The sequence below is a fragment of the Triplophysa rosa genome, linkage group LG7, assembly GCF_024868665.1.
Source record: "Triplophysa rosa linkage group LG7, Trosa_1v2, whole genome shotgun sequence".
NCBI lineage: Eukaryota > Metazoa > Chordata > Actinopteri > Cypriniformes > Nemacheilidae > Triplophysa > Triplophysa rosa.
This window is the reverse complement of record NC_079896.1, coordinates 16247933-16262208: the sequence shown is the minus strand read 5'-3', so window position 1 is coordinate 16262208 and position 14276 is coordinate 16247933. Positions and strand designations below refer to the sequence as shown.

Below are 14276 nucleotides of genomic sequence, written 5' to 3'. Positions count from 1 at the left end.
GCCCACTTCGGTTTCTAGCCCAGCAATTCAGTCGCTGTATGGCTTATCCACATTGATAACTGAAACTGTACCCCATGATTGCATGAATGATATTGAGTGGTCCATTTCGGCCAGGGTCGATCTGAAAGATACGCCCTTGGATGGGGGGGAGCACTTATATATCGATGGCTCTTGTTCAAGACCGTCTGATGGAGTGTATCTGTGTGGATATGCCATTGTGACACAGGAGGGTGAGAGGGTGGAGGCATATCGCCTGAACCATAACTCAGCACAGGCTGCAGAAATAATTTCATTAACAAAAGCATGTGGGTTAGCATTCCTGTAAAATTAACCTAAAATGCCTAAAAAAGGCATGCCCAAAGTAAACTGTATTCTGTTCTTTAACCCTTTGGAGTACATGTATGGATTGTGCATCTTTTGAAAGGAGACACTTTGAGGTTTGTTCATTAACAGTCAGAATCACTGCAAGTCTTACTGGTATTGAGTAATAGAACTTTGAACACATTGAAAAGGTAAAAAAATATATTCCGCCTAAATTTTTTTTGTTAAAAAATGCCTGCAGATGACTACAACTGGGAGGTATTAGCTTGAAAACACATTGGGATCACAGAACCAAGCCTTAGCAAGCCTAGTTTCAAATTTGATAACAATACCTTAGATAAGTGTATGTAAAAACACTAATTTTCTAAGCTTATATCTAGGCGCTTCCCAAAAAAGGCCATTTGGTGACTCCAAATGACCCCTTTCAAGCACATTGAATGTTAACACATAAAATGCTGCTATTTTTGAATGCTTTATTGTACAGTCATAATTTTGGGCACCAGTGAAAGGTTACACAAAGTGCTATTCAATCTCTCATCCAGATTCACTGTCAGTAATTGCTGACACATAGTAACTGAATCATAAACAAGTTATAGTGTGTACAGATACAAAACAAGTGCTATGGTATTAAAACTTAACATAAGACCACATATATCTATCTATCAATGAAGACCTTATATAAAACCATATATAAGTCAATATGTAAGACCATAACTATTTACAAATTGTACAATTATATTTGACAAGTTATTGGCATCATGCCACTCATTGTAACAATCACGATTTGGCACAAAGCACAACGGTATGTCACAGGAGGAGCACTTCACTGATGTCTTTGCTTGGCACTGTCTGCACCTCAGACGACCCATGGTGCTATGTGCAGTGATATGCACAGGCTTGTGATGTTTGCTGCATGGAGTGGACGATGGAGCAGGAATTTTTGCTGCTGCTGCCAGCTCCTCAACAAGTGTCTCTCTGAATGCCTTTTGGTGCATGGGTACCTCTCCTTTACCTTTGGTAAGATCCTTGTAAAGCAAGAACGCATTCACAATAGCAATGTCTATAAAGTGATAAAACAATGTCTTATACCACCTCTGGGTCTTGTGGATGACTTTGTAATAATTGATCAGCGAATCTGAAAGATCCACTCCACCCATGAACCTGTATAGGAAGAAAAAGCAACACTGAGCCACATATTTGATTTAATTTCAAATAGCATAAAAGATTGTTGATTATATAATACATACCAGTTGTACTCCTTCACTGCTGGTGGAACAGAGATGTTCTTCAAAACCCAGTGCCCATCTGCATCTTTCACTCTTCTCTGAACAGTGTCCCCCCCATGGGCTGTGTGGAGTGTTGTGCACATAAAAACATCCCTTGTGTCTCGCCATTGCACAAAGAGGAGGGAGTCATTTCTGATCCACCGTATGCTCCTACGCAAAGATTTCGAAACCAGAGTGTTTATTTTGGTTTTTGGAAAACCAATTCTGTTTGTGAGTATCGTTCCGCATGCCCAGATCCTCTTTTGAAGGAGATCACAGAAAAGGGAGGGACTTGTATAAAAATTGTCAACAAAGAGCTTGTTACCCGTGCCAAGCAACTGTGTGTCAACAAGCTCCATTACTGACTCATAACTGAGTCCTTTCCCACTGTTTCCCTGCAACTTTCCTTCATACACAAAAAAGTCCCATGTGTACCCATTGCTCGAGTCCGCCAGTACGAAAAGTTTATAACCCCAGCGACAAGGCTTATTTTTCATGAACTGTTTAATCCCGATACGCGCTTTAGAGGCAACCATCCGCTCATCAATTGAAATTTCCTGGCCAGGGTGATAGTTTATTTTGCATGCATCCCTAATCTCACTGTATAGTGGCTTGATTTTGCAAAGACGATCAAATTCTGAGGTACCTCTTCTCTGCTCGTTAGCAGCATCATCCACCAAGCTACTGAGGTGAAGGGAGTGACAGATCCTGGGAAACTTCTTTCCGGTAAGAAGCGTTTTAGGGAACGGCAAGCTGTACAGATGACTTTCTCTCCAGTAATCAGTTATGGACAGGAGTTTTATTAGACCCATATAAATTACCATGGCCATGAATGCTAGCATATCCTGCACTGTTACGTCAATCCATGGGTTGGAGGGATTTGAGTGATGAGTTGAGCCAAAGTCATTGGTGTTTTTAATTATTGTCAGTAACACAGAGTTTGTAAAAAAAGTTGAAAAAGCTGTAAAGCTGTGTAGTTAGCTGTACGTATGAGCTGGGGGCCTGGTGATTTGGTGGGTCTGAAGGTGGGTTGTGGTGGTGTCACATCTGGAACATCAACATCATTCCATCTCTCTTCAAATGTGGGGATTGACATCTCAGCTTGACCACTGGTGCTGGCAGTTCTCCCTCTTCCTCTAGCCAGTCCTATGCCTCTTCCTCTAGCCCGTCCTATGCCTCTTCCTCTAGCCCGTCCTTTGCCTCTTGGTCTTTTGCTGGCAGAATCTCTCTGGGTAGGTGAGGTTTGGGGCTTATCTTCCGATGAGGTGCTGTCATCTTGCCTGTTGGTATATGGCTTTTTGCTGCTTGGCTCCAGTCTTCATCCGTTTCATTTGATTGTCTGTGTTACCAAAATGCAAAGAGAAAATTGTTTACAAAACATTTGGATATATTTTTACATGCTCACACATATATAAACAGAAACACATGCACACAAACAACCTGACACACACACACAACCAGACATATACACCAGTGCACGAGCGCACACACACATGCACGCACGCAAACATATAAGTTACACCCATGCATAAACAATATACACTTCTGCAGGAACACATCAAAACACATAACTCAGTATACACAGTAAAATATGGTATATAATATAATAAAATAAAATACTTACTTGTCGAGAGTGACGTCTCCGCCATCCAAAAACAGGTCCTCTGCAACCGTGTCAATGGATGAAACATCGCTCTCTTCGTCTGAAATGTCATCCTCTGATTGATCACTGTTACGCCGAGTACATTCTTCAACAACTTCGTCAAGTGTAAACTTTGTTTTTATCATCCTTTTTGCCATTTTTCACCTGTATAATCTCTCAACGCTAACTTTCACTTGTAAACTCTACAACGCTCTCTTTACGCACGGGCGCACGTGTCACTAAAGTAATTTGCGCACAGACTTTTTTGCATGATAGATTGAATCTTCCCACTAAAGCTGCATATTAATCTTTTCAGAAGCTCATTGGCTATCATACAAGACAGTCATGTGCAAATTCTGATGCGATTAGATCGATCTGTTGTCCATCAAATTGAGGGCGGTGTCATTGGTCATCCAGGTCGCTCCTTGGCTATTGATGCCTAATGACACCCCTTAGATTCACCTATTGGTTAAAATGAGGTGTCAATTCAAAGTGCAGGGGTCAGCGGCCATTTTGACATCAACAAATCCGTATTGTTTACAATAGAAAAGAAGCTACACCGCAGAAAACATTGAAGATTTGATTGCTCTTTCGGCTAACTTGAAACGACACTACCACATTCCATGGATGTTTATGGATATATAAATGTTTTTTGGGCTAAATATTTCATTGAATTAGATCGACTGGAGCCTTTACAGTGTAACAACACCGTTTTTGTTGAAATTTTATGAATCATTGGGCAATCGGGAGGCTTCATAGGTGAGTTCCGTCTTTTTTAGCAAACTAAAATCTAATCCGTCCCCGGATTAGCAAACATAAAATAATGCGTAAACCTCTTGAAAGTAATTTAATAAACGTTAAACAAACTAAACATGAACAAAATACAGATAATCAACTGTTACGACTCGGATTGCTAAATATTAGATCTCTCTCTAATAAAGCACTTTTTGTTAACGATATGATAACAGATCATAAAATAGACATGCTCTGTTTGACAGAAACATGGCTAAAACCAGATGATTATATTCTTTAAATGAATCTGTCCCCCAAGATTATTATTATAAACACGAGCCTCGTCTAAAAGGCAGAGGGGGAGGTGTCGCAGCACTTTACAATAACTCTCTTAGCATTTCCCAGAAGTCGAACTCTAAATATAATTCTTTTGAAGTCATGGTTCTTCATGTTTCAACACCTAATACTAAAGATAAAACACTTTTTAAATTGATTCTAGCTATTGTATATAGGCCTCCAGGGCACCACACAGATTTTATTAAAGAATTTGGTGGGTTCTTATCAGAACTAGTACTGGCCGCAGATAGACTCCTTGTCGTTGGTGACTTTAACATCCACGTAGATAACGTTACAGATGCCTTAGGAATGGCTTTCAAAGACACTCTTAACTCCATGGGCATTAGTCAACATGTGTCAGGACCCACTCACCTTCGTAATCATACTTTAGATTTAATACTGTTTTACGGTATAAATGTGGACGACGTTAAAATCCTTCAGCAGAGTGAAGACATTTCGGATCATTATCTGGTATTATGTTTGCTTCACTGGCCTACGGCTCAAATAAAACTCATTGTTACAAATATGGTAGAACAATAACTTCAACTACCAAAGATGCGTTTCTCGATAATCTGCCCGAATTGTCTCAAATCATGAGAAATAACGTTGAAGATCTTGACATTACCACTGAAAATTTTAATTCCACCTTCTCGGTAACGCTAGACAAAGTTGCTCCACTACGTTTAAAGAAGATTAAAAATGGCAGCCCCACACCGTGGTATAATGAACACACTCAGGCTCTAAAGAAAGCGGCCCGAAAAATGGAGCGCAACTTTAAGAAAACTAAATTAGAGGTATTTCGTACAGCATGGAAGGATAGTATTCGAAAATACAGGAAAGCCCTAAAAACTTCTAGATCCGCCTACTTTTCATCACTAATAGAAGAAAACCAGCACAACCCTAGGTTTTTATTTAACACAGTGGCTAAATTAACAAAAAATAAATCGTCAGTGACTTCTGATCCTGTATATCAGCATAGCAGTGATGAATTTATGAACTACTTCACATATAAAATCCAAGATATTAGAGAAAAAATTATAACAATGCAATCAGAAGTGAAACCCGCTGAACAAACTAACTACAGCGCCCTTAAGGAGAAAATGCAATTATTTTATACCGTAGATCAAGATGAGCTGTCTAAAATTATTAGATCATCTAAATCAACAACATGCATACTAGACCCTATACCTACAAATCTACTGAAAGAGATGCTCCCAGAAATTATAGATCCTCTTCTTGGTATTATTAACTCATCTCTGACATTAGGACATGTGCCTAAAGCATATAAGGTGGCTGTTATAAGGCCCCTTGTCAAAAAACCCCAACTCGACCCTAGAGAACTAAGGAACTACAGGCCTATATCGAATCTACCTTTCATATCTAAAGTTCTGGAAAAAGTAGTTTCAACTCAATTATGCTCCTTCCTCCAAAGGAATGACATCAATGAAGAATTCCAGTCTGGATTTAGAGCATGTCACAGTACAGAGACTGCTTTGATCAGAGTTACAAATGATCTGCTATTGGCGTCTGACCGAGGTTGTATCTCGTTATTGGTGCTGCTAGACCTTAGTGCTGCATTCGATACCATTGACCACAGCACACTCCTACATAGACTCGAAAATTATGTCGGCATTAAGGGAATAGCTTTGAAATGGTTTAAATCTTATTTATCCGACCGTTTTCAATTTGTAGCAATAAACAATGAGGTGTCACGCAAATCGCAAGTCCAGTACGGTGTACCACAGGGCTCAGTCTTAGGGCCTCTGCTCTTCGCATTATACATGCTACCTCTAGGAGATATAATAAAGCGACACGGAGTTAGCTTTCACTGTTATGCTGATGATACTCAACTTTATATTTCCTCGAAGCCTCATGAAACACAGCAGTTCCATCGAATAATGGAATGCATAGTCGATATAAAAAACTGGATGAGTAACAACTTTTTATTACTGAACTCGGACAAAACGGAAGTGTTACTTATTGGACCGAAAACTGCTATAAGTAACAACCAAGAATACTGTTTAACTATTGACGGATGTTCCATAAAACCCTCGTCGTCAGCAAAGAATCTTGGCGTTCTATTCGATAGTAATCTGTCATTTGAGAGCCACGTCGCCAACACCTGTAAAATTGCGTTTTTCCATCTTAAGAATATATCTAAACTACGTCATATGCTGTCAATTCTCAGATGCAGAGAAGTTAATTCATGCATTCATGACATCAAGACTAGATTACTGTAATGCACTGTTAGGTGGTTGCCCTGCAGGCTTATTACAAAAACTCCAATTGGTCCAAAACGCGGCAGCTCGAGTTCTTACACGTACAAAAAAGTATGAACATATTAGCCCGGTTCTGTCAACCTTGCACTGGTTACCTATAAAGCATCGCGTTAACTTTAAAATCTTGCTTATTACCTATAAAGCCTTACATGGTTTAGCTCCTCAGTACTTGAATGAACTCCTTTTGTATTACAGTCCTTCACGTGCATTACGCTCTCAGGCGTCTGTCAGTTGGTAATACCTAGAATTTCAAAATCAAGTGCAGGTGGTAGATCCTTTTCCTATCTAGCGCCTAAACTTTGGAATAGTCTTCCCTGCACTGTCCGGGAGGCAGACACACTCTGTCAGTTTAAATCTAGACTAAAGACGCATCTTTTTAATCTTGCATACACTACTCTTCCATAATATAAATCTTCAGAGGGTTTAGGCTGCATTAGTTAGATCAACCGGAACCAAAAACACAACTGATGTACTTGTTGCATCAAAGAGTACAGAACAGTACTCTACTCTCAGCCAGTCTTGTCTCATTGTTCCAAGGTTACCACAGCGAGCAGGATGCAGTTCATGGCCTGACCTGATGGTAGAGCGGAGAATGGGAAGTGGGGACCTGACAAGAGCTGAGATGATAGAGCTGGATAAAGAAGGACGCGGTCTCTTGACATGTCTTCACCACAAAATTCAAATGTTATTAGATTATTAATGATAATCTTAAACTAAATTTATTTTATTATTAAGTTTATTTATTTTATTTAGCCTTGTTGTGCAAGTTCTCTGGAGCTTGTGCAGAGGCAGCAGCTTTTGCCAGAGGGGAACTGGAATCCCCTGGTTGGGCCTGGGTTCTCCTGAGGTTTTTTTTCTCGATTAGAGTTTTGGGTTCCTCGCCACCGTTTGCATACTGTTTTTGCACTATCTGCCTGACCGGGGGGCTGCTTTAGAATCTTAAAGTTTACTTAATTAATATTGCATATAGGAATTTATTATCTGTTATATTTGACCTGTGCTTCTCTCTCCTTTATCCTAAATGTGTGCTCTCACTGAGCGTGTGTGTGTGTGCGTACTTGTCTGTGTACGTACGTGTGTGTGTGTGTGTGTCTCTGTGTCTGTGTGTGTTGGTGTGTGTGCGTGTTGTGTGTGTGGAGTGTTTTGTGTGTGGGTGTGTCTGTCTTCTGTGTTTTCAACCTTTTCTTGTTTTTGCAGGTACAACTTTGATTGTTTTGCTTGTAGTCAATGTGTCTCATGTACAGCTGCTTTGTAACAATGAAAATTGTAAAAGCGCTATATAAATAAAGTTGAGTTGAGTTGAGTTTAGTCGTTGTTTATTTGATTGTTGGTGGTCTGACAAAGACACTGATTGTACCTTCTGTGTTGATCGTTCCCCTAAATGGTTTACATTATTTGAATCACAAGTATCTCAGCTTTCCAAAGATATGTGACATGTTTAGCTTTTTGTTTCGTGAGTTTTTTTAATTTCACAAAGTTAACCCATAAACATGCAGTGTACCGCCAGCGGTACAGTGGATTTCAAAGGGGTTAACAAAAGGCAAAAGAGCCACCGTCTATACGGATAGCTAATATGCATACGGGTTCGTTCAAGACTTCACCCAGACTTGGGCTAGACGAAATTTTCAGACATCTGAGGGCAAACCAATATCACATGCAGAGTTGGTGGGAGATCTATTACAAGCTGTAATGTTGCCATCTGAACTAGCTGTAGTGAAGGTCAAGGGACATGCGTCAGGAGATGAACCAGACGCTGTTGTTAACAGAAATGCTGACGAAATGGCCAAATGGGCCGCGGAACATGCAGAGTTTTCCCCATATCAGAGAGCGCAGAGTAGGGACGTAGAAACAATGATGTTTGCACACGTATCATGCGTTCCTGACATAGATTTGAAAATTTTGCAAAGTCAACCCACACAGGGAGACGTGAAACATTGGGCAGAAAATGGATGTGCCGGATGTGCCCCAGATGCTTACGGTTTGATAAGAGATAAAAACGGCCGAATCGCATTACCAAAGCTGTCTTTGGTGGTATTGATAAGACATTACCATGGTATATCGCACAACAGCGCGTCTGAAGTTACACAGATGATTAATCGCCTGTATTGTATACAGGATACAGCAAAAATGGTCAAACTAATAGTAGACTCGTGTTTAATATGCGCCAAAACAAACCCTCACAGGAAAACGCCACATGGCGCGTTACCGTTTCCATAAGCGCCTTTTCAGTGCCTTCAGATAGATTTTTCTCATATGCCAGCGGTCGGAAATCTAAAATACATGCTAACTATCGTAGATAGGTTTTCAAAATGCCCTGATGTTTTTGCATGTGCGAAGGAGGATGCGAAAACGGTAGTGAAAATACTGTCGAAAGAACTAATTCAGCGCTTCTGCATTCCTATGACTATCGAAAGTGACAGCGCCACGCCATTCACATCGAAAGTGACCAAACTATTGGCTAAAGCGTTAGCCATAGATTGGCACTATAATATTCCCTATCACCCGCAGTCGTCGGGGGTGGTGGAACGAACACACCGAACAATCAAAGATAAGATCACGAAAGCCTGTATGGAACCAAGCAGGAAATGACCAGATGTGCTACCAGCCGTATTGGCAGAAATGAGAATGACCCCATCCTCAACGACAAAATACTCACCATTTGAGATTTTGATGGGTAGACCTTTCCTGACCCCTTGGGTCCAAGGTCGCGCAGGCGTTTCTTCCCTAGGAGACATCGAGGTGATCCTGGATGACCACGGGATTTCCCTTATTGATAAACTGAATTCTGTGTGTGCTGATGTTTCTCTTTCTCTCCCTATTCCGTCAGATAAGACCACCCATAATTTCATTCCAGGCCAACGGGTGCTGATTCGGAGTCTGAAACCAGTCGCTGTGGGGGAACCGAGATACCTGGGCCCAGCAGTAGTTATCGCAGTAACGAGAACTGGAGTGCTTACGGATCATCAACTGCAGTGGATTCACGCATCCAGGCTGAAGCATCTGCCAACATCCGCATCACCAATTGACACTGTAGGGCCTAAGAAGCCTGCCCAAAGTGTGTAACAGGGCACTGGTGAGAGGGCTTGGGCCAGACAGAAGATCCTTGCTCTTTTAGTGGGTGAGGGGGCCACCTGTCGGCTGAACATAGGCCCTGGGCAAATTTTGCCCCATTTATAGCTTCCCGATCACCTCTGAAGGTTCCCCTGTTACACATTTGGGTCTAAATTGTTCAATATGTCAGTCATATTTCTGGTATTGATCCTGGCCGGTGCACAAGCAATTAAATTAATAGATGAAGATGATTCATGGTTAGACCATGACGATCCACCACATTCATATGCCACAAATGTGGTGGAGATTGGCTAATTACACCATAAAGTGACATGATAGTTGTTCAATTCAATTCAATTTTATTTATATAGCGCTTTTCACAATGTGCATTGTTCCAAAGCAGCTTTACAGGAGCAAATAAGAAAAACACAGAAAGGTAAAACACAGCACAGTGCATGGTGTTTATAGACCAAGCAAGATCATTATAATAAATAATATCTAATAAATAAATGAATAAATAAATGCAGTCTCCCGGTGAGCAAGCCAACACTGCACTGCTCTGCTGTTGTTGTACTTATGTTCCAGATAATGATGCGGCTGGGCATTTGATCGATCAAGGAATTAAAAACATAACCAGAGCAGTTGCTGAGATGACAAGCCGAGAGAGGAATGGAGAAGAATGGGACTGGAGTTTGAGTTTTTCCAGCCTGTTCAGTGAAATCGAACATTGGCTGATTTTAATCGTTATAATTATTTCATGCATTCTAGTTTTGCTTTGCTTATGGCCCTGTATTATGGCTATGATTCGCCGTGCATTAAAATCATCTATAATTGTGATTATGAAAGGTTACCATGTTGCTCAGGCAAGACCTGAAGATAAGATGACCACAAATCCGGATGTAATGTAAGGACAGAGGTAAAACATCTGCTCAGACCGGACTTGGTCCTTAGATTAGGAATTTTCTTTATTATTTAGCATTTTTACTTTTACTGTTTATCATGGATGCAGAAAATTAAATGGTAAGTCATAAATGACTTAAAGAGGGCAACTGTTAGATTTAATTTCCGCATAAATAAATACAAGCCCACAAAATAAAGAATTGTAAAGTTGTTAAGCTCACATTACTGGCTATAGGGTAGGAGGAAGGGATGCATTTTGGCTATTCATGGGAGGAGGGGATTCCTTCTAAGCTAAACATTCTTTGTCCGAACTGCTATACCTTATTTGGTCATTCTGTGAACCCCTGGACATATGAAACCTGCCAGATGTCTTTTGGCACCGTATATAAAGACTTGTAGTTTCTAGAATAAATGAGTTCAAAATCTTGATGCCTCTCCGTGTCTTGTTTTTTGTGCTCCCAGATCTGCAGAAGAATTCTCTCACAACATCCAACCTATTTCTGATTTGATTTTACTGGTGATCCAAAACACAGAAAGAAAGTTAGTGTTCGTAAGGAACCAGAAATTTTACAATCTCCAATGAATAAGTACTAGTATCTAATAAATAAGCACTAGTATCTATTGAATAAGTACTAGTATCTAATGAATATAAAAAAATAAAAAAACAAGTACTAGTAGCCTAAAAATAGATACTAGTAAACGTAAATTTTTAAATGACAAAAGGGCTTGCGATACCTCAGGGGTTGGTAGGTGAGGGTTGGGGATTCTTAATTACTACTGTGAAATACATTGTGAAATTCAATAAAAAAATATTAAACACAAAAATAACATAAATATATGAAGCAAAAAGGAAATTGTGACGAGGGAGGCGTGACGAGAGCCGTGGGAGAAGGAAGCATAAAAGGCCGAGCGACAGGAGTAGACGGCGAAAGAGGACCGGGCCCGGACAGTTAAGTTTTGTTTACGTTCATGTGGCCAGCAGTCGTCCGTGAGGGGCTGCCGGCCTGTTTTTACTGCTGTTTATTGTTTACTTATTTTTGATTAAAGTGTTTAAATGTTTGCTGGTTCCCGCCTCCTTCCTTCCCGTTTTATTGAGCTTATTACAGTGGTGCCGAAACCCGTGAGGAAGGACCGCTGAGGGGGATCGCGGTGCCGAAGAGTTCGGGCAGCGCGGACGAGGGATGTCCGCGAGCAGCTGCCCGAGGCGGTGGTGCTGGAGCGTGTGCCCGGGTGGGGCGAAGACCTCGCACCGTGTCCTGGGTCGAGGTGGGGTGGCTGCCGTCCACGAGGGAGCAGAAAGGTCATCCCCGCTTGCCTTGGGCCGGAGCCTGCTACCGTCCGCCGGATCGGGGAGGAGCAGGAAGTGTGGGACCTGCTGCTGGCTGCCCTCGGTTGGAGGAGCCACCGCCGGCCGCCAGGGGGCAGAGGGGGAGCGAGGGAGCGTCCAGTACCACCGCATGGCACCGCGAGGAAGAGCCTCTCGGCTGGTTGAGGACCGAGCGACAGGATTTTTTTTCCTCTCTCCCCTCTCCCGCCCCTGGTTCTTCCGTCTCCGTTCTCTCGTCTCGTCGGTCCATGGCCATTGGGACTGGCCCCCCGGGGGGGGGGTGTAGGCACAGTCCTGTGGGTACCCCCCGGCCTGTGAGGGGCGATGGGGATATGTGGCGAGGGAGGCGTGACGAGAGCCGTGGGAGAAGGAAGCGAGGCCAGTGATGTGATTAATAATGAGCGTCAGCTGGGCGCCACACAGGCCTCCTATCTCCCACGGAGGAGATTGGAAGCATAAAAGGCCGAGCGACAGAAGTAGACGGCGAGCGGGCCCGAACAGTTAAGTTTTGTTTATGTTCGTGTGGCTGGCAGTCGTCCGTGAGGGGCTGCCGGCCTGTTTTTACTGCTGTTTATTGTTTATTTATTTTTGATTAAAGTGTTTAAATGTTTGCCGTTTCCGGCCTCCTTCCTTCCCGTTTTATTGAGCTTATTACAGAAATATAATTTAAATCATCTAAGGGAATAGAAAGAAACATATTTTCTTATCTAATACAAAAAAACTCGACATGTTGAAAATAAACACATAATGAAAAAGAAAAGCAAAATAACTAAGAGGGCTAAAACGTGTCCTCCCAAGAGAACCACTCATCACTCTTTATAACAAAACCAAAGGTATTCCCTCACCCATATCTCAGGTGCAGCTAATCATTGTAATCATGCCCGTGCACTGGCAAGAAAAGAAAAACCTTAAGGAAGGCATGGGGGGGGTTAAAAAGGAGGTTACCTAAAAAGGAGGTTTTCATTTCAGCATAGAAAACCTTCACAACTAGATATATACAAAACAAAACACAAACATAAACAAAACATTCTGGGCGGCTTCAGTTCCTCCTCTTCATCCTGGGCCCTAGGAAGAGCAGAAAAACACCCAAAATCTCAGCACAATCTCTAGTGAAGCGACGGTGACTGGCCTGGGCTGCTCTGCCCAGGGCTGCTCTGCCCAGCCCGCCCGCAGAAGGTGCTTGCTTAATGATGGATGGAGTGCCTGTTATTCACCCAGTGGGGGAAGAAGGGAGGCTAGTTTAGTACGCTGACCCACCTAGAAGAAAGGGGGTAAGGTACTGTCATAGGCGTACACCCTACCGGCCGCCGGTCTTGCCTGATGCCCTGCAAGACTCGAGCTGATACCGGTTTTACACGGAGGCTGTAGGAACTCACGAAGGTGATGGGTGTAGCCCAACCCGCAGCTCAGCAGATGTCTGCCAGAGAGGCACCTCGAGCCAGTGCCCACGAGGAGGAGGCTATACTCCGTGTGGAGAGAGCTCTCACCTAGTGGGCCCGGGCGATCTTAGGACAGGTACGTCGTAGTGACGGCGTCCATGATCCAGTGCGCCAATCTCTGTTTGAGACAGTCCTCCCCTTCTGCTGATCTCCAAAACAGACAAAGAGCTGCTCAGAGCTCCTGCGGCTCTGTGTGCAGTCCAAGTAGAGGTGCAATGTGCGTACTGGACACAACACGGATGGGGTTGGGTCTTCCTCCCCGGTGGGGAGCGCCTGTAAGTTCACCACCTGGTGTCTACGGGGAGTGGTGGGAACTTTGGGCACATAGCCGGGCCGGTGTCTCAGGATAGCGTGAGAATCACCGGGCCCGAGTTCTAGGCAATCTGTGGACACGGAGAATGCTTGTAGGTCCGCTACCATCTTGAGCACCATCCGGAGAGCCGTCTTCATTGTGAGTTGAGAAAGAGCGGCATCTCCGAGGGGCTCCAGGACCACATCAAGGTCGCAAGAAGGTACGGAGCAGGTTGTGCTGGCCTAGAGACTTACCAGCAACTGGGTCGTGATGAGCGGCAATAGCGGCTACATACACGTTCCGTGTGGAAGGGGAGAGATTACTCTCGAGTCTCTGGAAGGACAGCAGGACCACGTTCCCGATTGAGCAACTCTGCGGGTCTTCTCTTTGAGAAGAGCACCAGGATGAGAAGAGGCACAACTTACAGGCGTATAGCCGCCTAGTGGCTAGGGCCCTAGCCCTAACCGCCGCAGGGGGTAGGCCACTCAGGATCTCCTCGTCCCGTTCAGGGGCCAGACATGGAGGTTCTAGAGGTCTGGAACAGGTCTACCTGAGCCCACCCGAACTGTACCCAATGAGCTGGACTGCGCGGGGGTGGAGTCGCCACTCTCAGCGAGGCGTCAACTGACGAGAGAGCGCATCGGCTGTCTGGTTCAGGTCGCCTGGGATATGTGTGGCTCGCAGGGATCTGC

At 43.3% G+C, this 14276-nt stretch overlaps 1 protein-coding gene across 1 annotated transcript; it reads right to left on the bottom strand.

Moving 5' to 3' along the window:
• Positions 1-911: 911 nt before the first annotated feature.
• Positions 912-2315, bottom strand: LOC130556805 (piggyBac transposable element-derived protein 4-like). The gene is made up of 2 exons (XM_057338107.1): positions 1569-2315; positions 912-1482 (listed from the first exon to the last, which is right to left on the bottom strand). The coding sequence occupies exons 1-2, from the start codon at positions 2120-2122 to the stop codon at positions 1017-1019; spliced, it is 1020 nt and encodes a 339-aa protein (XP_057194090.1). The 5' UTR covers positions 2123-2315; the 3' UTR covers positions 912-1016.
• Positions 2316-14276: the final 11961 nt, after the last annotated feature.

What these genes read in the sequence shown, in the direction of transcription:
- LOC130556805 (XM_057338107.1), bottom strand. Translation starts at nt 2,122, where the DNA reads ATGGTTGCCTCTAAAGCGCGTATCGGGATTAAACAGTTCATGAAAAAT. An exon ending in GCAGTGAAGGAGTACAACTG is followed by an intron (nt 1,483 to 1,568) that starts GTATGTATTATA and finishes CTTCCTATACAG; the next exon opens with GTTCATGGGTGGAGTGGATC.